The sequence below is a fragment of the Chrysoperla carnea genome, chromosome X (assembly GCF_905475395.1).
Source record: "Chrysoperla carnea chromosome X, inChrCarn1.1, whole genome shotgun sequence".
Lineage (NCBI taxonomy): Eukaryota > Metazoa > Arthropoda > Insecta > Neuroptera > Chrysopidae > Chrysoperla > Chrysoperla carnea.
In genome coordinates this window covers 33,010,098-33,035,277 of record NC_058342.1, presented here as the reverse complement: position 1 = coordinate 33,035,277, position 25,180 = coordinate 33,010,098, and the positions used below count along the sequence as shown (strand labels likewise).

Here is a 25,180-nt window from a genome sequence, read left to right as displayed (position 1 = left end):
ATAAAATCAAAATTTACAAACTAAAACTTTCAAATATTTATAAAATGCTCTCTAAATATTTGATAATATTATTAAAAGATTTATAATTATTATAATTATACCCTATATTTGAAATATATCAGAGTATGTTAAGTTTAATCTCAAGTTTGTAACGCTTAGAAATATTGATGCTTAACAAACAAAATTTTGGTATAGTTGTTGATAAAATCATCTAATTAGTCCATTTTTCGTTTGTTTATGAGCAAGATAACTCAAAATCAAAAAGAGTTATCGAGCTAAAATTTTTATAGCGTGTTCAGTTGGTTGGACCTAAGCAAACAAACCAAACCCATTGTCACATACTTTGTTTGTTTACGTACAATAATTTAATATTTTTACAATATAATATAATCCAATTAAATCATGTTATAATTTTTAAAAATCCCTTCTTTAGTTGAATATTATTAAATGAAATTTATTAATATCTTCTGATTATCATTGGCTACTGGTTATCGAATGATAGTCAGTGAATAAACAAATTTATCAATTTTTGTCATATCTGTAGCTCCCAAATTAGGGCTCAGATCCAAATTTGGAAAAGAGTTTTTTTGTTGCTCTTGATGAGCTTATTTGGGAAGTTAGGTTTCTGCAGTTAATAACAGAACACGTTGTATAATATTTCTTTAAACTGTTCTTCTTTAACCATTTACCTTAAAATTGATTATAAATTTAATTTTTTTAAAAAGGGATTTAAGGATAATTCCATAAAAAAAAACGAATTTCAAAAAGTAAAATACTAAAATTTATTGTGAGTCTTAAAAATTAAGTCTTAAAATAGTAAAATTGATGATTCTTTGGAAGTCTTTGGTAATAGGAAAATTTATTTGTTATTTTCACATTCTTCATCGAATTCAGCAGGAACTGATGGAGTCATTAATTTCACAAAATTATTCAAAAAACAAGGTTCACCACATTTTGGTATTTTCAAAAATGTTGGTTTCATTTGTTCCGTTGTGTTGAAGAATTTTAACTGTAAAATAAAACCAGATTAATTTAGAAATTTACTCGGTTCAATTTCAAGTATACAGAGTGTCCTAAGATATAATATAAAGGGTGTCCAAGATATAACAGGCCCGAAAATTTCCGGAGTTAATATTTTTTTCCGGAGTTAATATTTACTCTCGTGATGATAGAAATCCTCACAGTTTCTGGAGGTTTTAAAAGACTTATGAGGACACTCTGTATGATTGTGGAACTTACATTGACTTCTGAATCGGTGTTATTAATAATATTAGACAATTCAAAAATAAGTGTAGCCCCATATTCAGGTTTAAATAAATCCTCAAAACCCAAGGTACGGAAGACATGAACCAAAGTGATATCGTGCGCTGAATACAAGAACAAATCACGATTCGGTGTTAATTTGCCATCACGTTTCAGAATCATGTTGTTAATCACTTCTTTGATGAAGGAACCGCCTCGAATACGTTTCATGAACGGTGTATATGAAAAAATCGCTAAACTTTGTTTCATCAATGGTAACGTACGATTGGGATACACAACTGCCGTCCAATTTGGTAATTTTAAACCATATTTTTCTTCAATCTCTAATGTTGTATGGAAGAATTCGATATCAGTTATTGTTGTAAAATTTTTGCCAGCATGTTTATTGATATGCTCAAAAACATCCGCATTCTTTTTATTAATTTCTTGGATTTCTTTTGATTGGTACGCTTCGTTTAATTCTTTATTGTATTTCGTACATAATTTACCCATTGCCAGTGTCTGAAAACATACAGAACGGAACCTTTTTATTTCGTACAACTTACTTAGTGCATTGAAATGTTACATTTAGGGGGGGGGGGGGGAGCGTGTAAAAGGGAGCGTTCGCTCGATACAGTGTGAAAACCATTCAAACCGATTTTTACAAGATGGCTGCCGCGGGACAAAGATTATAGCCTCGCAAATATGTATTTAGCTTTACACTACCCCTTCTTTACAACCCAAAATGTAACTTTTCGATGTCCTTAAGATTATAGCAATTTACCTGATCTAATGGCTTTGGATACGAATGTATTGGAATTGGTTGCCAAAATATGTCATCATGCCATAATTGATTTCCTTTCGGTGGATATAATCCAGCTAAAAAGACAGCAGCGCTCATGTGACATCGATCCGAATCACTGGACTGCACGTAAACATCCGCAGGAGAATAATTATCCTTAATCAGATGACGATATCCTGTCCGTAAACGTTGTCCAGCAACGTACAATTGATTTTTACCCATCTTTTGAACAAGAAATTACCAAAATATTATTTATATTTGTTTCCAGAAACTTTCTAGGGGATAATCGATAACAATTATTAGAAATTATTGAAGGATTATCTTATTTGTATAACTGTACAATTTTAAAGGTCCATATTAAATTAAGCCCAATCGGCCAGACTTAATAGTACGGTCGCTGGGACGATTTTCATGGTCAATTGCAGTCCACGAAAATGACTAATGGTTTTCGATATATTTTAGTCTGCTGAATCCGAAGGAGGAGGTTTCATGTCCTTAATATATTATATGTTCTTGCATTGGTCATTTTTATGGACTTCAATCGGCCACGAAAACACCCTCAGCGGCCGTAGTATAACTTTATTATCAAATTATATAAAAATATGTATAGCAACCTTGAAAGTTTCATCCATTTTGAAAAAAATTTTAAAAATAAAATAGTTTTACCTTTGTAAGCGCACCCCATCCATCAGGCCATGGATAATCCTTATAAGGATCATTTGGATATGTTTCGGTTGGAGTTCGATCCCCATGTCGAAATATCTAAACAAACAAACACACTTGTTGAGTTAAATTGAATTTTAACTTTTTAATTCGAAATACGCACAACACTGATAAACTGAATGTTGGCTGTCGATGTATCGGATTCGAATTCGAATGAACTTGTGCATAGGAATAATAGAAGGATTGATATTAGAATACCCATAGCTCCAAGTACGATTGACGAACTAATGATACTGGATCGGACTTTTTTTGATTTCGACATTATTTGGCAATCAATTCAAAATTGATAAGATTATTTTTTTTTTTACTATTTGATTAAAGTTATTTGGATATCACTTTTAGTTTCGTTGGATTGTTAAGTCAGTCTGGGCCGCCTGTTATCAGTTAAAATTTAATACTATCACTGCATGCGGTTCAATGCCGAGTGCCGAACTGCCGAGTAGTGGTTGTCAGTGTCAGTCAAATGTAAACAAGTCTGTCTACCCTGTGCTTCTGTTCTGTCAAATTTGACAGTAAACATTTGTGGAAAATGTGCTTTTCCTAAATCAATTTGGATAAAATTAGAAAATTATGTTCCTATTATCGAAAATTTTTAGATAACGATTAGTATACAATTAGTAGAATTTTTTTAGCTCGAAAATTTCAAAATGAAATTATTAAACGTTTTCAGGTAATTTTTTTTATTGATAATATCAGTTTTCTTCGAAATTTATTGGTTAGAATTCCTTTTCTAGAAACTTTTTTAACTTTCGAGTTGATGAATCAGTACAAAACAATTTAAAAAAGATTCTAAAAAATAAGATTTTGACGGACCCCTAGTATGTGCGGAAGCTCATTAAGGGTTTCTTTGAGTAGGGTAAATAGTGTTAGTCCTGGAGCCCGTAACGTAATACTAGGTGTGCCACGGTTTATTCTGGCAGAAATATTTTTTGCCAGGATTTTTTTATGTTTTTAGTGGTGTGGCAGATATTTTGGTCAAATTTTGAGCTGTCACACTGAGGTATTTCGAAAGTAGAATTCAAAACGAACAAATTAAAAAAAAAGGAATTCCGCGATAAGGGTAAAATTTTATAGGCTTTATAAATTAAAAATCGGTTTGGCAGACATTTCTGCCACGATAAGATCTGTCAAACTAAATTTTCCTGAAAATATATAAAATTTGCAATAAAATGGTATCTTACAAAATTAATTTCCATGAAAATGCAAAATACTTGTTCACACATACCTAGAAATTTCTAAATCTGTGTAAATGCAGTTTTACTGTCACGGACTCCCCGCTTACGTTTGTCTTTGTCAAGAAAATAGACGATTTGAAACTCCCAAATTTGAGTCATTTGTAGATATTATAACGACAAAATAACAAATACTGGTTAATGGTTTATATTTCTTTTTTGCTTGTTTTTAGATCAAAATTTCGCCAATTGTGGGAGAAATGGCGATTAACAATACTATCATTAATGTATAATGAATTTTGTGATCAAAGTTACGTGGCAGATGTTTGTATGGAACCAATTTTTTGGTTTGTCAATAATTTTACGAGTGTGTTGGGCACAGTAAGTATTTATTTTCAAAGACGCTCAAACTATTTCACTCAACCTTTAAATACTCATCAAATCAGTGCCAGACTGCCAGATTAACCCATGTCGGAAACTCTAGGCAATACAATTCTCCGGGGGCTCTTAAACGATATGAAAATCAGACGGCGTCATGTTTTTAGATCATCTTGGCGTCCCCTTCTCATAAAAATTTGTCTTTTCCCCCTTTTTCTTCGTAAATCAACATGGCGCCCCTTTCTGTGCGATACTTCTCAAAAAAATTTAGTTTTTTAGTCTTGGCATTCCCTTTTGCACGCTCTTCTCGTACGAATTTGTCTTTTTATCTTTTGACTTCTCCCCGAAGCCCCTAAGCAGTTGCCTAATCTGCTTAATGATGAATTCGACACTGCTTGAAACGTTCTTTTTATCCCGTATTAAATTTTGTGAATCTAGGTATATAAAATTTGATTGACAAGTTGAATTGTATTAGTTTTTTGTAGTAGCAGTTTGCACGCTAACAACATCAGTGGTGAGCATAGCATATTGGATCGGTCTACCATATTGGTGGAACAAGAGTCCTATAACCACAGTATTTCTAGTTATTATTGGAAATTGGTTACTAGTCAATAATGTATTCCATTACTACATGGCTGTTAAAACATCACCAGGCTTTCCACCTGAGGTACAAAATATTTATATATACTACTTTGAGGTATCAATCATTTTGATCTTAATTAGCCATTTGATTTGATTTTTAGAATGAATTAATAACAGAAGCTGTAAGCATTTGTAAAAAATGTATATCACCAAAACCTCCACGCACCCATCACTGTTCGATTTGTAATCGTTGCGTTTTAAAAATGGATCATCATTGTCGTATCCTTTTCAAAACGATTGCCATGTTATTACGTCATACGGTTGTGTAAACTAAAAAGTTTAAATTATAAACAATTATCCACGAACCCATATAACAAGGACGTGAAACTCCACATGCCCTACAAGCGCCCGTAGCTGTTTTTAGGGCGCCTAATGGGGGGGGGGGGGGGTTGGGCGGTGTCTAGTCATCGGTCGTTGCGTAATTTATCCTGCGCATTAGGCTGTCTGTCTCTCGAACGAGAGAGAAAGCGATGTTTACACAATTGAAATTGATTGAAAACAAAAGACAGCTTGATGCGCAGTACAAAGTACGCAACGACCGAGGACTAGACCTCGCCCAGATATGCGCCTTTTTTCCTGCTACTCTCTCCACTCGAAACACGTCCTTGTTTTATGTGTTCGTGCAATTATCATACAAAATATCAACGCATTTTTTTACACAACCAACTGACGTCATGATCATCAGAGCCAAAAATTCCTGGAATGATTTAACATAATTTTTCAAAAAAACTGAATAAAATTGATCGGTATTGATCCTTAATAAAAATTTAAAAACTTCAGCTTGGCTAAATAACTGTGTCGGCCATTTTAACCATCGTTATTTTTTTTTATACATGGTTTACACCGTAATCGGTGTCTTGTTTATCATTATCTGCGGCTTTAGTATCGGTGTCGAAGCTTTATGGGAGAATACTCCTGATTCTGATTCCATTGATGAATTGGAAGGACATCCAATTCAAATTAACCAAACGGGTCACATTATACGTATGGTATGTGGTATCAACAATTAATCGAGATTTCCTAGACATTAATCAATTTTCTTTTCTAAAATAGAACGAAATTCCAATGCCTGATGTTGTTTTCGATGAAAATATGGATGATTTGGATGCTACACTCCAAACAAATGATGATCTACCCAAGTATACAGTGTGGGAACGACGAGCGATTTTTTATATGGCCTTATTAAATTTGGGTAAAAACTTTTGATGAAAATCAAAGATAATAAATGACAACTCTACGATATTTTGAATTGGTTTTCGATTTGTTTCCTCAATATAATACGTATTTCGATTACCATGTTGTACCTTTATAGTGTATGTTACTCGTTGCCATGGGCGTCGCAATTGACGTGACAATTTTGTTAAATACTTGGAAAAATATAAATTTTGAACACACCAAAATACCAGTGTGTAGACTTTCACCAAATCAGCAACGAATAACATACACATGGTAGTCGAAATATGTGTTTATAGAATACAAAAGTTAATCAAGGAAGTTGGAGAAAAATGGAAATTTAATTTGAATAAATCCTGTTTTAGGTGTATTTGTTGCTTTGGGTGGGTTATCATATTGGCACGCAAAATTAATTGGTCGTGGTGAAACCAGTATTGAGAATAATATCAATAAAGCAGAAACAAAACGATTAGCAGCCAACAACAAAATTTATATCAATCCATACGATTTCGGTAAACGTAAAAATTGGCGATTCTTTTTAGGACTTGTACGTGGAAGGTAAATGGAGCTGTTCAAACTTTTAAACGTTTCAAATTTTTCATTTATTTTATTATTTTATTTGATTTTTATAGAACGTGGTTTTGGAATGTTTTTTTACCATCAGCTCATCGACCCGATGGAGATGGTTTAACTTGGTACACTGTACACGATCGCGACAGCGATGCCCTAGACGAATGGCCATAAATACATTAATTTTAATAAATTTTGTTATTCATTTTTCAAATTTAATTTTTTATTTATTGTATTCCTGCCCCTCAGAATCAACAATAAAACTTTAAACGCTCAAAAAATTATGAGCTACATTATTATAAAGTTTCATTAAAATACATTCAATAGTTTTTGAAATCGTCCAACGAAGCGAGTGGAAAACTATTCTTTATAAATTATAACCTATGTTTTATTCTGACGTATGAGGTATATTATTGTAAAGTTTCATTAAAATTAAGCAGTTCCCGAAATCGTCCAGCGAATCAGGTGGGTAAATGCTAGCATCTTTATAAATTATCGCCTAACGTTTCATTAAAATCCATTCAGTAGTTTTCGGAATCGTCTAATGATTCGGTTGGGTAAGCACATGTCTTGTTAACCTATAGCCTTCCTCGATAAAAGGGGTTATCCAACACTAAAATTAAGGTAGTACGAGCACGGGCAACCCCCCTTAAAATTTTCAGAATTGATTTAGACTTAGTCCAACTTCATATTAAAAAAAAACCAAGCTCTTTAATTAAAATTGTCTTGGAGCTCGTATATCCTTAACTAAGGGAACTAAGATTTTTTGAATTAGGTTTACAAGACATCTCCAAAACCACATAAAATGTGAAACTCTTGGGATTTAAAACCAACCCCAACTCCTCCTTGTTGATCTTCGATACAATGAATAAGTCTACATTTTCGGGGGTAAATACATATGAGTAAAAATAAAAAGAGGCAAATATTTAAACAATTGTTTTATTGATAAATACATATTTTGATTTGTTTTTGTACAACTTTCTACAAGTTTAACTTTGATTTTTTGCTAATGTAAGTTAAAATTTTTAATTAAAAATTAGGATTGAATTTAATGTAGGTCATATACTGATTGTAATCCTAATTCTGGTTGATCGTATCCTAACTGTTCGGGTGTTTCAATGCCTAACTCTTTCAATGTGGGTGCAATTTCTTGTAGAATGTATGGGTAGATGTCAGTTTTGCCACCACACTTGTATTTGATCGCTTCCAAGATACGTACAGCTAATGCGTAATCATTTACACGTCGGCATGCTTTTAATGCGGCTGAAATGATTTTTGGTTCGGGTACTAAATCCATACCACATAAATCGCTCATTCCTTTACGGATTTCCCATCCATCGATTTCCTTTCGGTTGAAGTAATTCTCGTATCTGTAAAACAATCAAAATCACTCAATCAATTTCAAAACTAAAATAGTATTCCTTCGTTATTTTACGGGAGTAGCCCTATAACTTGATGTACGAATATGTATAATTAAGGAGTGGTAAAGTGTTTATAAGTGTATACAGGGTGTCCCGTAACTCGACAGAAATAGCTTAAGAGCGTATTCTTTGGTCAATTTTAAGTCGAAAGTGCCTTATATAATTTTGTCCAAAACCCAATAGTTAAGGAAATTTTTAAATAATAGTACTTTACTTAGGTTAAATAATAAATAGTGCCCATAACTTCTTAACTATTGGGTTTTGGAGAAAAGAATATAAGGCCCTTTCGACTTAAAATTACCCAAAGAATACGCCCGGTATACAAAATAAACCCACTTCCTTTAAAATCAATGTTATATAAGAATCATCCCAGAAAACTATCCTAAATTTTTCGTAAGTAATAATTTTATAAGAACTTTCTTAAATTCAAATTATTATCTTGAAGTAATAAATCTTTTCCTAAGTTCAACAAAACTGTAACAGTTTTCGGGGTTATTTACAAAATAAAATGAAGTATCAAATAAAATTGGTTAGAAAGTAAACCAATCGATGAATGACCGAATAGCGGGTAGCCTAAAATACGCCCTAAATTAACTTGAAATTATTTAAAGTTGTTATTAAATACTTTACTTCACTCGAATTCGAAGATGAAATGGAATGCAATTTGGTCAAATTAGAATTTGAAATCGATTTCGAATTATGAAGCATGCATTATGTAATTACTAGCACGTACCTTGTATCGAATTCTTCATCTGTTTCTGTCGAATGTTTGGACATATTTCGCACGGCAACGGCATTACGTGTGACCGTTGTTGATTTTAATAAGGAACCAACACGAGCTAAACTAGATCGCAACATTTTGGAAATGTATTACTTTTTGTTTTATTGGAACTAAAAAAATTAAAATCAATCACTCTTCACAAATCACCTACTGTCTTGTCTAATCTTCGTCAATTTAGTAGTTAATTCTGTAGGTTTTATTCAAACTGTACTCGAGTTCGTAATAATTCCATGCATACACCATACGGTGCATATAGTGATGCCTTGTCTACACGATCAAAGAATATGATTTGATTTACTTTAAAACTTGCATGACCCGATGAACTTCGTACCGCGTAAGTTTCAATAAACGTTGTGTTATTAGTTGAATGAATACTTAAAATAAATCTGCGTAAACGTGTTTTGTTTTCGTCATGTATCAGAGATGGCGTTGTATATGCATCAAAATTTTTTGGATTTTCTTACTTTTAAGACACGCGATGAAACTTATCGTGATCAGGGCGAAAAAAAATTGATCAAAATCAGTCAATCCGTTCTCAAGATATTTTAATAGTTTCTGCTATTCGAGGTGGAGACGAATTCAATAAATCAGAGATCATTAAAATCGGTCCAGTCAGACCATAAAAACTACTGGACGTAAAAAAAAGAGTACATTAACAAAATAGAGTGTCTTGCAAAGTATTCATAAGAGGAGAATCAACTGTTCTTCAATTCAACTTATCAAATCTTCAATCTGACAGAATGATCTGAATATCCAATGCGGGTTATTCTTAGCGTACTTGTATTACCGTCAAGATGAATCAGAACTAAGCCATCAATGTCCTGATTAGTAATGCGTTCCTCAGATAACCACTTCCAGATCAGGTTAAGTATTGACTAAACAATTGAAAGAGAATGGCTTACGTATGAGCACATCCACTGTTGAAAATCACAGTAAAATTTCGGGTTATTCTTAGCAAACTTTTACATACCGTCGAGGCGAATCGGAATTACATGTTCCTCAAATAACCACTTCCCAATTACGTTAAAAATTGAATACGCCAGTAGGAATTAGCAAAATCTTGGACTAAGTTGTTACTTTGACCGTGCCTTAATTATTTGAACTACATGAAAAATCAAGAATAATGCCTACGTTTAATAAACATAACAGGGCGCTCATAATTTAAAATTCTGTCAAAAATATCAAATTAAAAATAAAAAAGAAATTAGTCTTTAAAATAGTTACTATAAGAAACAAAGAAGAAACGAAAATATTTTGCAAATTAAATTTTTGTTAGAAAACAGTTTAAATTCGAAGAGATTCGTTCTACAGTCTCTATAGCTGTATAGTATATGCTAAAGACTGAACTGTGTGTGATTCGTGCATATTCTGGAATAACCTGTGACTTTCTGTGTATGGAATAAAAACTTCAAAAAAGTAATTCGAAATTTTTTTTTATACGAGCTAGTTTTTATTTTCCACGAATATAAAATAATTATGACTGATATTCAAACAAAATTAAGAGCTAGAAAACGAATTCGAGAAGTGAAACATAAAGCCCGCCCAGGTAATTTTTTTTTAATCAAAATAACCTATAAAATGATTTTAAAAATTAATATTTGATATAATTGAGTCAAAAATAAATTTTTAATTTCATATTTTAGAAAATAAATTTTTGTTTTAGAATTAAATACACCGGGAGCATGGACACAATTAGGTTATGCAAAACGTTTTGAAGAATTTACGAAGACAACAGAAAATATTGATCGTATTGATGCTCGATTAGTTTCACCACGTGAATTTGTCGAGAATTATGAGAGTCAATATAAACCGTGCGTTATAACACACGCACAAACAAATTGGCGTGCGAAATACAAGTGGACGTTAAGACGTCTAGCGAAAAAGTATCGGAATCAAAAATTTAAATGTGGCGAAGACAACGATGGTTACAGCGTTAAAATGAAAATGAAATATTACGTAGAATATATGATGACTTCACAAGATGATAGCCCGCTTTATATTTTTGATAGTAGCTATGGAGAGGTTCGTTTCACCCCATTCCCATTCTACAAGTGACTCACAGCTTCAATATCGTTATAGCCCCATCAAGTTACCTAAAATTTATTCAAGTTCTAGCTGCAGCAATGCCATCTATGCCATATTTTAGTTTTTTATCTATAGAATAAAAATTTCACATAGTCCAGTAGCTTTATACAGTACACTCTGCGTTGAATTTTAACCCTAATTCTTCGTTACCTTTCGTAAATCTGAAACAAATTTCCAAAGTATCAGATTCTTTCCATCGACTCAGAACGACTTTGAAACTATTGCGTCTTCAGAGACAATTCTAGTGTCATATTATAGCAAATTTAGTCTGCTTGACAAACGTCCTGAAAAGGTACTGTCAAAACTACTCCTTAAGGCAAACTATCCCGTACTTTTAGACGACAGGGCTACTGGATTAATATGCGTAGAAAAAAAGGGTTATTTCTACGTTTTTCCACAATTTTTTACAATTTACTCGAAAACTATGCATTTTAGAGAAAAAGTATATCAGTGCAAAGTCGAAAATTTTACGCCTGATAACTTTGGACAAATATATTTTTCTCTTAAATGCATAAGTTTTCGAGTAAATTGCAAAAAATTTTGGAAAAACGTAGAAAACTTCAGAAAAAGTTCACTTAATTTGATGGAACTAATAGTAATTTATAATTTTTAGCATCCCCGTCGTAGTAAATTACTTCAGGATTATGTAGTTCCGATATATTTCCGAGATGATTTATTTAAATATGCAGGTGATAGTAGAAGACCACCGTTTCGTTGGTTTGTAATGGGTCCAGCTCGATCTGGTACTGGTATCCACATCGATCCGCTGGGTACAAGTGCTTGGAATGCATTAGTAGCTGGGCATAAACGTTGGTGTTTATTTCCAACCAATACTCCAAAAGAATTATTAAAAGTAAGTATCAACAAAGTGCCAGCTCACTTCATTTGGCTACTTTCGTGTGGCTATGTCAGTTTTGGTTGATAGATAGCTCGGAAAGCAAAGCTCGGAAATTTACCAAAATTTAATTCTAATTTGTGGATATGATTCTTGCAGATAACAGCAGCTGAAGGTGGTAAACAACGTGATGAAGCTATTGTATGGTTCGATATAGTTTATCCTCGCACGAAGGAACCTACATGGCCTCAAGACTGTAAACCAATCGAAATTTTACAGCGACCTGGTGAAACTGTTTTTGTACCGGGTGGTTGGTGGCATGTAGTTTTAAATTTAGATCATACTGTAGCTGTTACACAAAACTTTTGTAGTAGAACAAATTTCCCAGTTGTTTGGCATAAAACAGCTCGTGGACGGCCCAAATTATCACGACGGTAAGTACTTCAAATTATTCTTCCAGGCATTGCCGCCTGTGATTTTTCATTCACCGCTGAGATCGATAATCTACAGGGTGGCTCATCTTTTATGTCGGTAATTCTATACTGAGTATTTCAACAATTACTCAGTCAATTGTTTGTTTTCCCTTGTTTTATTCAAAGTTTACATACTGGCATAAAAGATAGTGCACTTTATATTCAGTATATACAGGATATCTAAACAATTAATATTTTATATAATTTTTGTAGATGGTATCGTACATTGTGCGAAATGGAACCAGAATTAGCAGCCGTTGCAAATAAAATTGATTTAGGTCAATCATCTGGTTTAGCTTCGGATAGTTCGAGCAACACAAGTTCCAGTTCGGATTCAGATGAATGTGCATCCTCGTCAACGTACACGTCACCGAACGAAGATAGTGGACAAGAATCATTGTCAGCTCATAAAAAGAAGAAACAAAGAAAATTAACTAGATCTCCACCGCCTACGAACCCTCATCCCCACGTGCATCATCGCCTTCAAACTGCCACAAACACGACAGACAACAAAAAAACACATTCATCCGATTCAGATGAGTCATGAAATTTATTTCATTTTTAGTAGTTGGTAGATGCGAAACAAATTTTCATTTTATCTTTTTTTGGTCCATTTTTAAATCACAACACAACAAAAACCAAAAAAAAAAAACTACAAAAATTAAGAAAAAAAAAATAAAAAAATTAGGATAGGATTAATTAAAATAAAAAAAAGCCTTTATTAAGATATTCAATCTGTTCAAAAAACGGACACTGATAGCAACGCATGCGCTTACACAAATCTCACTCAAACTAAATACGATACGATACGCTTTATTAGTTTTTAGTTAACGATAACGATAGTCTGAACATTTTAGGGTTTCGTACTCATTTTTATTATGCCCCCTCTACTATTCAATTTTAAAGATAATGAATTCGAACTCTTGGTACTTGAAATACGAGAATTTGAAATACGATTTCAAATTCTAAACCAAATAGTTTTATTTTAAATATGTATTTCGTTCTTCGATAGTCATCATCAGCCGCAGTATGAGTTCATCACGAGTAAATATTTCCCGCTAATTTAACCCTTCAGATTGGTCGTCTTTCGTACCACAATCATCTCTCTTGTGATGAGAGAAAATCTCACACTATTACTCAAGCGCCGTAAAGTGAAATTTCAAACTTAGTTTACAATATATTTTTAGGTTAAAGTGTGGAAATACATTAATTCTTATGAAAGAATAGTATATTAAATTTACTTACTTATTAAATGTTCACCAAAAACATCTGGGTGAGGTCTAATTCTCGGTCGTTGCGTACTTTCTACTACGCATCAGGCTGCCTTTTGTTTTCAATCAATTGAAAGTGATTGGAAACAATTTCAATTATTGTCAATCACTTAGACAGCCTGATGCGCAATAAAAATTACGACCGATGTGAGACCCCGCCAGATAGGCGCCATAATTTCAGCCACGGGTGCTTATTCGTCTAGAATCTAGAATTTGAAATTAGATTTTAAATTACATTGTTTCCCATTCAATTTTGCTCAAAGATGTTTACTAATTTAACGTAAAATTTACAAGAAAAATCCTGAAAAATAGTTTATTTAAGGCAGTGGCCGTAAAACTGTTAATTTTTCGACATTTTATAAGTATTCTGCATAAAGAATTTCCGAATTTCGAATAATGTAGGAATTAATGTGACATCATGAAGACTGTAAGAGAAGGAGACTTAACTCTGGATCTTGGGCAAGGCATTCGATGGGCTCATATACGCCCAGCACTGATTGTATCGCACGATCATGCGTATTGGTTCTGCGCAACTTTATATATACTATCCGAACTTGAAAGTGCCGAACAAATATGGGCCCATTCAAAAGCCAGAGTTAAATCTCTCTTATAGTCTGCATGTGTGGAATCAATACAAACGCTTAAACGCATTCTGTGTTCAAACAAAGATAAAAATAAGCGCATGCGTATTAATTTTATGAACAAAAGATTTTAAAGTTCTCAATTGTTGAATTTCTTTTTATTTGTTTGATAGCATCTATTCGTCATAATAATAATTTTAAAGGTCAAATAAATCAATATTAATTTTAAATAAGTGTGCGATACGATGTGGTGACAACGCATGCGTTCAGTGCGTGTGTTGAGTTTTATTTAAATAAAAAAAAGATGATGTAACAAATAATAACAAATGAATGTTGCAAGTATTAAAAAAGAAGAATCAGAAAAAAAAACAATTAAAAAATATATATTTTTACATTTTGTCCTAGAATAAGAATTTAAAACTATTTAAATTAAAATTGTAAATGAGAGAAAAAAAACTTAAAAAGAAAAACGATTTTCCAAATATTATTATTCAAATTATCAAAGATAATCAATAAAACATAGAATCAAAACCATAGACATGTAAGAATAGATCACGCTAGTAATGGACGTGTAAGTGGGATTCCATACTCGATAAAAAGAGAACGATGCTCTGACGTACGTTTTGCCTCAGTTTTTTTTTTTTGGGCTTGACTTGTTCAAGACTGTTAATACACAAACGCAACTAAAGAGAAACAAAACGTACATCAGAACATCGTTCTCTTTTTATCGAGTCTGGGCAGATCACGCCCACTTCTCCAGCCTACTCTTATATGTCTATGGTCATAACTCATTGCTAGACCATAGAAGTAATAACATAGAACCGTAATGTGGCCATCATGTCTTCGTCTTATATTACCTCTATGAAAAACACAGACATGCGCGTACTAATACAATAATTCAAAATATTAATGTACGCGCTTTGTCAGACTGCGAGACAAAGAGGGAAGACGGTTCCTTTTTTTCGGTGTTGGTCATTCAATTATTGCGTGTCCTATGCTTTGAAACCTCTATGTTATATATAACCTCTTTGGTCTAGACTCTTCAAAGTCAAGCTATATGATTTCGAATTTCATTTCATTTGAACATCAATTTTTTAAGTAGAAAAGCGCATGGGACACCAACCAAACTGGGAAAATAATGGATGTATAATGAATGTATATATTTCTTACGTAATAATAAATATAATAATTTATAAATAATGTAAACAAAGAATACGCGCACTCACGTATCTTATTATTTTATTATTTAATCTGATTTCTATCAATAGAAAAATAGAAAAAATTATTGCATCTTTGAAAATTTCCACAGTTATTTATTAGGTTTTAAATAGGGCCGTACCTAACCCTCCCATTTTTGGGGGGTAATTGGGAGATTTTAATAAGTTTTTTAACAACTTTTATTTGAAAAATATGAAAAATAAATGGACAAATTAAATGAAATTTGAAGTGAAATTAAATTTTTATCGTTCGGAGCATAAAAATTTGTTTTATGAAAGCCTGAGCAAAATATACAAACTCGTATTGTAAATTGTAACAAATGAGAGAATATGTTTTTTTTTTATCATTCTCAAATATCATTTTTGTATATAATTGAAAAACAGTTGGGAGAGAGGGGAATAAGACCCACTGGATCCACTTAACTCAGGGGATTCATGTTTTATTATGCAATTTTTACAACAGATCTCAAATGATTATGGTTATGTTAGCCAAATTTTGAGATTTTTTTATAAACAGGAAACTTGCATAGACGAGATTTCAGCCAATTGTTGAGTATACAAAAATAATCTATCGATTTTTTTAAATGAGATTCCTTCTAATCTCATTTTGACCGATTATTTGTTTTCGCAATTCAGATTCCTCTTATCAGAAAAATAACTATTTTGAATTGTCTTGCCCATTCCCTCCGCTTATTCGAACTAACAACAATGAAATACAGTAGAATCTCGATAATCGGGACTCAAATAAAACCATTTCTCGAAAGCTGAATCGCTAATGATCCCACTTGCAGAGCCTATATGGAGGATGATGAAACTTCCATATATGTTATTTGCACCTGCAGGAATCTGCAGGGCGTTAGATTCAGAATGTTCGGGTCCGAAACCTTGGATTAATTTATCCTGGAAGAGATTCCGACGGAGAAGCTGTGGGTTTTCTGTGTGGCGTGTGGCCTCGATAGAATTCTTTAGCTTCATCTAATTTTAATAGCGCCTTTTACCCGAAGATGCCTCGACTTCGGGTGGCAGGGCGTTCTCAAAGAGGGCACAGAGGACTTTTGATCTAGGTGCTAGGAAGATAGAAGATTTGAGAGGAAGATAGAATCGTCCATGTTTTTTAAAATTTGAAAATGCAATTTTCCTGTTTGTTGTAAAAAAATGCTTTTACTGCCAAAATATTTTGCGTTATATGTTTTTTTGGTTGAACTAGTGGGGTGGGTGTGGTGAGGGATGGATATAGGTTTTGCAATAGTTGAATGATAGTAAACTGATTGTAAGACAAAGACTAAGAGTAAGACACAGATTTAGTGTCTCAAACACACAAAATAAAATGACTTTTTTTGTTCTGTTTAAAAAAAAATAAAACCAAAAGAAGTGCCTGTAACTATAAATTTTTTAGATGTTATGTGAAAATTGATTAAGAAGTAAGAATTTAGTTCAGACAATAACAATAACACACTAAAATTAATTTATATAGAATTTTACAATTACATGAAAATTAATTAAATTTAAACAACCAAGTATACATCAACATTAAACACCAACCATTTTGTTTTCTAAATTCTAAGTTATTCTAAGTTCTGAGTAAAAATACTTACTGTTGTATACGACCCACACTTATGTTCTTACGTGAGCCATTCTACAATTCATTTTTTTATTTTAATTTACTCAATTCAATCGAGATACACCTAAGGTTTCCACCTTAAAGTTTCGGAAAGTTAAATTAAAATTAAATCGTCTTTTAAACGTTCGGCTACTGACTCTGAGGTTGCGGGTTCGAATCCAGGCAGCGACAGTGAGCAATTATAATGGGCGGTGAAATTGTTGATATCGGGAGCCGGGTAAAACTACACGATTAAGTCTGAAAAGGTGGCAATCCTAGTTATAGCTAACCTTATTGGTCGCCGTTACTCTTTTGAAAATTAACATGAAAAACATTTTGAATTAAGACTTTTTTTAAATTTTGTATGAATTTCCTATTTTTTATTTCTGATCAAAAGAGTTAACTCTGATTACGATGATTGAATTGAGTCCATAAAATTGTAAACATTTGAAAAGAATGACTTTTGTGTTTACTTTAAGATTGTAGTTCTTTTGTTTCAGACCAAAGGTAGAGGCCAATGCTTATTTATCGAATTTTCTAAGTTAGTCAATATGAGTTTTTTAACGGATTTTATTTACGGTAATAGTTTTTTTAAGGTCAATCATTGTTGTTATTTTGTTTTTTGATAAATGAACTCCTACATCACCCACATAATAAATCACTTCGAATACAATAAAAATAGTATTTATTTTATTTTATTTCTTCGTTCAGGAGAGCAAAGATTTTTTGATTATTGTGTAAGTGTTGTTTGAACTTGGAGTCCATGAGTCCATTGAAGAGCAAACGACTGAAATCTTGTGGGGTTTTAGACTAAACAATCTAATAAGTCTTCCGTCTAGTGTAAGGAGATTACCGTAATAAATTATCGTAAAAAAGCTCCAAATATTTTTTTTTTTTTGTTATTAATAATTTTGAAGTTTCTATATTTATTTAAAAAGAATGCAAAGAGTGTAATTAATCATGAAAAAAAATCTAAAGAATTTTTTAAAAATTATCTTCCAAATTGTAATTATTTTTAATTAATTACCTACAATATTTGTAGAAACGATAAACAGTCTAGTTTATTATGAAAGTCTATAGTCAGAACATAATATACGTCTGTGAAATATACAAATTATATTTCACAGACGTATATTATGTTATGACTATAGACTTGTTAAATAAACTAAACTGTTTATGGCTCCTACATATTCATGAAATTTGTATAAATATCAGATATCTATTTAAAGCGTAAAAGATCCAGATGAGAGATTTTTTTAATGATTAATTACAGCCTTTGCGTTGCCTAATAATTATTCAAAATATTGTCTATGTCAAATGAATTAAATATTTTTTAATTTAATATTAAGAAAAAGGGGAATTTTGATAGTTTTATTTTTATTATTTGATAAATTAAAATAAATCACCCACTTTAAAATAAGAATTTTATAAAGATCCATGGATCATGGATCTTACTTAATTATTCTGTCAATCTGTTTAAGTTAAAAACGACTCACTAATTTTTGATCGAATAATTCATTCAAGATCCAGTGTTACGGTCAAAGTTAGCGATTGATTTTTTTGTTTTTAGATCGATCACAATCTTATCACTTAATTTTAATTTGAATGCATCGAATGGTGAATTATAAATGACTAAGTACAATGCGAGCCAGAAAAGAGAAGGGTATCTATGTACAATGAATATTTTAAAAAGATTGTATTTCAATGTCAAAAAAAAATGCTCGTTTTATAACATTCTAAGTGTTACTATTATAACATAACATATGATGAGTACGCTTAGAATGTTTTAACTGTGGCATTTTTTTTGACAGTGAGTATACATTGATAAGACAGTAAAATGTTTTGTATCTGTATGTCTTGTATCGAGTTTTGTACCTATTAGATGCATCATTTATTCTTGACTGAATCAGATGCAGGTGCAAAACAAATCAAGCGTTGCCTTAAATGCACTTTTAGTTAAAAATAAGTACGATATGATGTCGGTACGAGTTGAAACAAATTTAGCAATAATTTCAATAAATGCTTGTTATTAATAATTAAGAAAAAAAATTGTTAAAACAAATGTATAAAATTAGTGAAAGTTTATTTTTTATGAGGGGTGCAGGGTGCAAATACAGTCCTGTGCCCTATGTCCTGCAAGTTGCAGTATCAGTGTGTTTATTTATATAATATTCGATTTAGTTCCTTTATCAAAACAAGTATTAATTGGAAAAAAATTTTTTTTTTTTTTAAACTAATTTTCTTTTGTGTCTCAATAAAACATTAAACATACTTCTAAAATATTTTTGTTAAAATCGTTTTTTATGATAAATAAAATGATTTCTAATTGCCTCTAAATGGTTTTATTTACTAGCGAACCCGATTGACGTTGTCTGAATGAGGATTACCTGCTACAGAACCCTAATTCTTTTTGACATTTTTTTTAACGAAGTTTGAAAAAATGATCTTTTTTTCGAAGCGCCATATCTCGGTTAATCCAGCACTGCCTTTTTGGTGTTCCAGCTTAAAGTTTTAGGAATGGAGCCTACACAAGGGGATTCGTGGTTTTAGAAACAAGAAAAGACAGGTAAATTTAAGGTTCATATATCAATTTATTTCGTTTGAAACATGAGACTAATGGTTTTAAGCCCCCTAATTTAACAGCCAATAATTGACCTTTGTTCCAATACTGTTTTTTATTTTTATTCATTGCCTAAAATACAAAAGAAAACTTTTTAAAATAAACTGAACTTAAATACAAGCATGTAAGTTTTAAATAACTTACATTTAATAAACTTCTACGATCATTTGTTAAAAGCACCATTCGCGTAACATTCGGTTTAGCAATTCGTCCAAATTCTATTAAAATTTTCATATACAATACACGATTATCTGAAAAGGAGCCGGAACGTTTTCCAAAAGGCTGTAAAAATAAAATCATTAATTATCATCACTTTAGTTTTTCTCACAATTAATTTTATTTTTTGAAGTTATACTTTTTATAATATGCGCGCGCATATGGTGACGTGAAAACTACATGTTGAAGTTAGTAACAATTTTTTAATACCATGAAGTTAGTCGATAAACGAAATAACACTAACAATAAACAAAGATAAATAGATGATAGATTAAGATTCATCTATGAACAAAATATTTTTTACATGATTAATAAATGATTATATTTGTTATTGCCGAAGAAGTATAACTTCTTAAGTACACTAATCCTTTTTTTTTACCAAATCTGTAACAATAACATCGACACTGTTATCTTTAAAGGGAAGGTTTGTTGCATCCCATGCAAAATGATGAACTAAAATATTTGGAATGGCCTCTAAATTGTTGCATGTTCGTTCGATAGCACGCTCATGATTGTCCCCACAAAATATCACAGTTTCTGGAAAAGCTAATGCGCACTAAAAATAAAATCAATATTTTATTTCCCTAATTTGTCAAAACATTACCTCAACTCGCTGAAAGATTTAAATTCCCTTCAAACTTTTACAAACATCTTGTAATCGATGCGAGAAAGTAAGGTAACAATGATTTTGGATTTGAACGAGTTGTTTTGATAAATTCTCTATTTCAAATACATACTTCGATAGGTATCGAGCCCCCTCCACATAATGGATCTACAATGACGTCACCAGGTTTTGGTTTGGCCAATAATAATAAATTATAACAAACAGTTGCTCTTAAAGTTGTTGGTCCAAAAAACGCTATGTTCCGTCGATGATTTGATCTTCGTGTTAATTTTAAAGCAACCGTCACACGATCTTTAAAAGAATTTTTATAATTAGTTAAGGTCAAAAGGAGTTTCAAGCATATGAGTACCTGCAACAATATATAAAAGAATTTCCAAATGAAATTCAACCATTGATACTGGCCAAAGAAATCGATCATTAATTACACCCCCAAAATGAGAAGCGGCTTCCATTGATGTGAACGCATGTTTATACGATCTAATTCCCGTTATACGAAATTTGAATTCGGTACTTGTAAACGAATCCGAATCGTTAAATTGTATTGGACAGTCAGTGAAATTCGACCAAACCGATAAACCTTTAGAAAATTCGATAGTATTGGCTAAGTCCTTAAAAATATTTAAATCTTCGTCCTTGTCACTAACGAAATTTAAATTATCTGAATATATTACTATTGAAAAGTTATCCACTGATCGTAAATTATTTATCTGAAACAGTTAAAATTTAGTTCATTTCATTATTAGGGAAATACTATCTAAGAAAATGGCGGAAATCGATACGAGAAATGGCTCTTTTTATTGGATTTTTTACGATAACCCAGAAATTATGCATCTGATCATCAAACAAACCTGATTTTTGTACTTTTTGGGTTCAAATTACCTTATAAACTGAGTTTTATCGAAATCAGAAACAAAGAAAATTTCTCGATTTTTTGGAATTTTTTTCAAGGGGTACCCCTTTGAAAAAATCGAAAAATCACAAAAAAGTTTTTCGTTTCTGAATTCGATGAAACTTAGTATATAAGGTAATTTCGACCTGAAAAATTCAAAAATCGGGTTCATTTGCCGATTAGGCGTCTAGTTTCGGAAATATCAGCATATTTGGGTCGATTTTGATCGATATCTTAAAAACCATTCGCCCAGTCGACAAATAAACACGCTTTTTGTACTTTTTGGGTCAAAATTACCTTATAAACTAAGTTTTATCGAAATCAGAAACATTTAATATTTCTCGATTTTTTTGATTTTTTTCAAGGGGTACCCCTTTGAAAAATCGAAAAAATTACAAAAAAGTTTTTCGTTTCTGAATTTCATGAAACCTAGTAGGATGTTATTTCAAACCAAAAAATTAGAAAATCGGACTCATTTAACAATTGATCGAATATTTTCCATGAAATTGCTCAAAATCCTATAAAAGCCCTAAATTTTCGGAGTTATCTCTACTCATATTTTATTGCCAAATAAAATAAATGTTGGTGTTTTTTAGGTTTTATTTTAGGTTAGGGGATGTTTGTGAACATGCAGTAAATAAATATCATTGTTGATTACCTTTGTTAATTCAAGAATTTCTATGCAAAAATAAATTCGACCTGGACTTAAACAATAATCATTTTCATTTAATTCAGAAAATTTTATTAAAAGCTCTTCAATAGCAACTTTTTCGAAACCAGTATCAACAGTTGCCTCAATTAAAAGTAAATTTTGATTATTCTTTGTACGCTCGAAAAGTTTTTTAATTCGATTGTTTGTCAATTCCAAATTATCCATATTTATTTTTGATATTTTGTATAAAATTATAAAAATATTATGAGTGGCCCTAGACTAAACTAGACTGTGTACGGAAGCCTGAATGTCTCAGTAGCTTTTTTTTAAAAGTGTCTACCCACAAATATAAAACCAACTAGTTTACTTTCAAGAAGTGCACTTGTGACTTGTGGGACATTATGGAAACAAACCTTTTTGAAAATGTCAGTCGGTAATGATTATTCTTTAATTAGCCACTATCGAAACTGTCTGGAATTATTAATAATTGTATGTCCGGATTTAATAATAATAATTAAATTTAATGATAATGTTTATAATTTGTCTTTCGTATTTAGTTAAAAATTTCTATTAATATTATTTAAAAAATATTTAAAAAAAGATCCAATAGATGGCAGGAAATAAAAATATAAGAAATCAAAATATTTTTACCTACCCTAGTTCTGCCATCTATCGGATCTTTTTTTAATACTTTTTTAAATAATATATGTATAATTTTAACTAGCTACGTAAGACAATTTATAAACATTATCATTAAATTTAATTATTATCATTAAATCCGGACATACAATTATTAATAATTCCAGACAGTTTCGGTAGTGGCTAATTAAAGAATAGTCATTACTGACTGACATTTTCAAAAAGGTTTGTTTCCATAATGTCCCACAAGTCACAAGTGCACTTGTTGAAAGTGAACTAGTTGATTTTATATTTGTGGGTAGATACTTTTAAGAAAAAGCTATTGAGACATTCAGGCTTCCGTAACTGTGAAGTGTGAGCATTGACCTAACTATTTCAACATACAAACAAATCCATGTGACTACTAACTTTAACACGTTTTTCAATTTGACCTTTCAAAATCATACATTTTCATTTTAAAAGAAAATTCGGTATTCTGATTATGAAAACTTTTATTTAATAAATCAAATTTAAGTGAAAATTTATTTAAAAATTATTAGTGCATTAATTAGTTTTAATTTTGAAACTTAAGAAAAAATGATGAAATTTTAACGAGGTTATGTTTTGATTAAGAAAATTTATTGGATTGGATTGGAATTGAAAAGTGTGGAACTGTGTACTGTGCTTGAAAAAGTATGAGTTGTCAGCGTGGAAATGAAAAACGTGAACGACCACAAAAACATAAGAATCAAACTGGATTCAAAAATAATTTACATGACACGAGTCACAAACAAAAATTAATAAATACGTTAACGTTTAACGATACTTGTGATCGCTGTTCTCAAATATTACAATGGAAAGTTCAATATAAAAAGTATAAACCGTTAACACATCCAAAAAAATGTTCGAGGTAAGCTTTTATGGTCATTTTTGTTAATTATTATTCAAATTTAAATCGGTTCGCAGACGCAGACCCATTCTTTGAGGCTACATTTACGAATATACGATGACTATCGTGTTTTTAACGTGAGTCTCACGTTATGAAGTAGATAATTAGCGTGAACAGAATAGTATCTAAGTTTTCGGGGAATAAGTAATATTTATCTGTGGCTGCGTACATTTACTGATTCACGGCTTAGCCATGCTTTTAGTTGGATCAAATTAAGACGGGCCTGTGCGTTTTTTCGCATTTTTGGTTAATCCAATTGCGTTCATTCACTGAACCACAGAAAATCTGATGAAAGTTTAATAAACTTAGATCATATTCTGTTCATGCTAATTATCTACTCCAAATTATGTTAACATGACACTGAACATGCTAAACACACGATAGTGCATCTACTCCAAATTATGTTAACGTGTGAATAAACCTGCTAAGCACACGATAATGCATCTACTCCAAATTGTGTTAACGTGTGAATAAACCTGCTAAGCACACGATAATGCATCTACTCTAAATTATATTAACGTGAGACTCACGCACAACACACGATAGTTCATCTACTCCAAATTATGCTAACGTGAGACTAAACCTGCTAAGTACACGATAGTGCACTTACTTACTCTAAATTATATTAATGTGAGACTCAAGGCTGCTAGATTTTGGTTAAGGTTAAATTTAATCTTTTTTCCCCTTGAGAAGGATGTTGATTTGAATGTTGTAAATTTTAGGTGCCAAATGCCAACAGTAAAATTAGCGTATAGGATAATGTGTCCAGGATGTGCAGAAAAAGAGAACATATGCCCAAAATGTTGTAAACCAATGGGCTTAGATTTTACACCGAATGTGGTGACTGTACAAACGGTAGCCGATTTAGGACCGGATTTATTAAAAAAATTACGTGCATTACCGGAACGTCGTCGACGTAAATTCGAACGAATGATATTAAAAGGTAAAACACCAAGTGAAGCGATAAATGTGGCTGGTGGATCCGAGTATTCTGGTGTACCGCAAACTAATTATTGGACTCAAGAGGAACTCGTTTTACAATTGGATGCTTTGTCGATAGGTATCAATAAGGATGATTTCGATGATTTGGATTTCAAATCATCTGATGAGGAGCCTGATGAAGATGATTTGGATTAATAACGAAAACAACTCGACTACCTACTTAAAAAGAAGTACAAAAATTCTAAATCAACTTTCAGGGACTTTTTGTTTGGACGATAATAATGTTATGTTGGTTGAAGTGGATTTATGAACTCATATTCAGGTCCGGGGGTGAGGGGCCTCCACTAAGGATCTCTTATTTATCAGATAATTATTATATTTTTTTAAATTACGATCTCAATATCTTACATTCTTAGAAATCGGATCATCCAAGATCAACCATTTGACTTGTGAGAGTTCTATGATATTAGATCCCATTACTAAAATTGGACCATGAGTCAGCAAATTGTTCCAGAATTAATGCAAAAATAACTAATAATAAACTGTTCCTTTTCCCCTTTTATACCCTGTATATATGAAATATATATCAAGGTATGTTAAGTTTAATCCCAAGTTTGTAACACTTAAAAATATTGATGCTACCAACAAAATTTTGGTATAAGTGTTCATAATATCACCTAATTAGTTTATTTCTGGTTGTCTG

General features: G+C 31.7%; 6 protein-coding genes across 6 annotated transcripts; 3 read left to right on the top strand and 3 right to left on the bottom strand.

Moving 5' to 3' along the window:
* Positions 1–793: 793 nt before the first annotated feature.
* LOC123302764 (lysosomal acid phosphatase-like) lies at positions 794–3,209 on the bottom strand. The gene is made up of 5 exons (XM_044885846.1): positions 2,871–3,209; positions 2,711–2,806; positions 2,027–2,266; positions 1,240–1,764; positions 794–1,009 (listed from the first exon to the last, which is right to left on the bottom strand). Exons 1-5 carry the CDS (start codon positions 3,027–3,029, stop codon positions 860–862), a joined length of 1,170 nt encoding a protein of 389 aa, XP_044741781.1. The 5' UTR covers positions 3,030–3,209; the 3' UTR covers positions 794–859.
* On the top strand, positions 3,119–6,916 carry LOC123302766 (palmitoyltransferase ZDHHC16B). Its single transcript, XM_044885848.1, has 8 exons — positions 3,119–3,437; positions 4,173–4,320; positions 4,793–4,984; positions 5,061–5,178; positions 5,740–5,948; positions 6,013–6,151; positions 6,498–6,690; positions 6,765–6,916. The coding sequence occupies exons 1-8, from the start codon at positions 3,415–3,417 to the stop codon at positions 6,874–6,876; spliced, it is 1,134 nt and encodes a 377-aa protein (XP_044741783.1). The 5' UTR covers positions 3,119–3,414; the 3' UTR covers positions 6,877–6,916.
* Positions 6,917–7,627: 711 nt separating this feature from the next.
* On the bottom strand, positions 7,628–9,096 carry LOC123302789 (cytochrome c oxidase subunit 5A, mitochondrial). The gene is made up of 2 exons (XM_044885883.1): positions 8,857–9,096; positions 7,628–8,072 (listed from the first exon to the last, which is right to left on the bottom strand). The coding sequence occupies exons 1-2, from the start codon at positions 8,979–8,981 to the stop codon at positions 7,751–7,753; spliced, it is 447 nt and encodes a 148-aa protein (XP_044741818.1). The 5' UTR covers positions 8,982–9,096; the 3' UTR covers positions 7,628–7,750.
* A 1,100-nt stretch (positions 9,097–10,196) lies between these two features.
* Positions 10,197–14,111, top strand: LOC123302761 (bifunctional arginine demethylase and lysyl-hydroxylase PSR). The gene is made up of 5 exons (XM_044885843.1): positions 10,197–10,450; positions 10,568–10,926; positions 11,603–11,842; positions 11,984–12,258; positions 12,511–14,111. The coding sequence occupies exons 1-5, from the start codon at positions 10,381–10,383 to the stop codon at positions 12,842–12,844; spliced, it is 1,278 nt and encodes a 425-aa protein (XP_044741778.1). The 5' UTR covers positions 10,197–10,380; the 3' UTR covers positions 12,845–14,111.
* A 5,426-nt stretch (positions 14,112–19,537) lies between these two features.
* LOC123302794 (THUMP domain-containing protein 3-like) lies at positions 19,538–22,226 on the bottom strand. The gene is made up of 6 exons (XM_044885887.1): positions 21,975–22,226; positions 20,777–21,134; positions 20,540–20,718; positions 20,182–20,358; positions 19,731–19,868; positions 19,538–19,658 (listed from the first exon to the last, which is right to left on the bottom strand). Exons 1-6 carry the CDS (start codon positions 22,191–22,193, stop codon positions 19,539–19,541), a joined length of 1,191 nt encoding a protein of 396 aa, XP_044741822.1. The 5' UTR covers positions 22,194–22,226; the 3' UTR covers position 19,538.
* Positions 22,227–23,169: 943 nt separating this feature from the next.
* On the top strand, positions 23,170–25,083 carry LOC123302781. The gene is made up of 2 exons (XM_044885874.1): positions 23,170–23,496; positions 24,258–25,083. The coding sequence occupies exons 1-2, from the start codon at positions 23,282–23,284 to the stop codon at positions 24,670–24,672; spliced, it is 630 nt and encodes a 209-aa protein (XP_044741809.1). The 5' UTR covers positions 23,170–23,281; the 3' UTR covers positions 24,673–25,083.
* Positions 25,084–25,180: the final 97 nt, after the last annotated feature.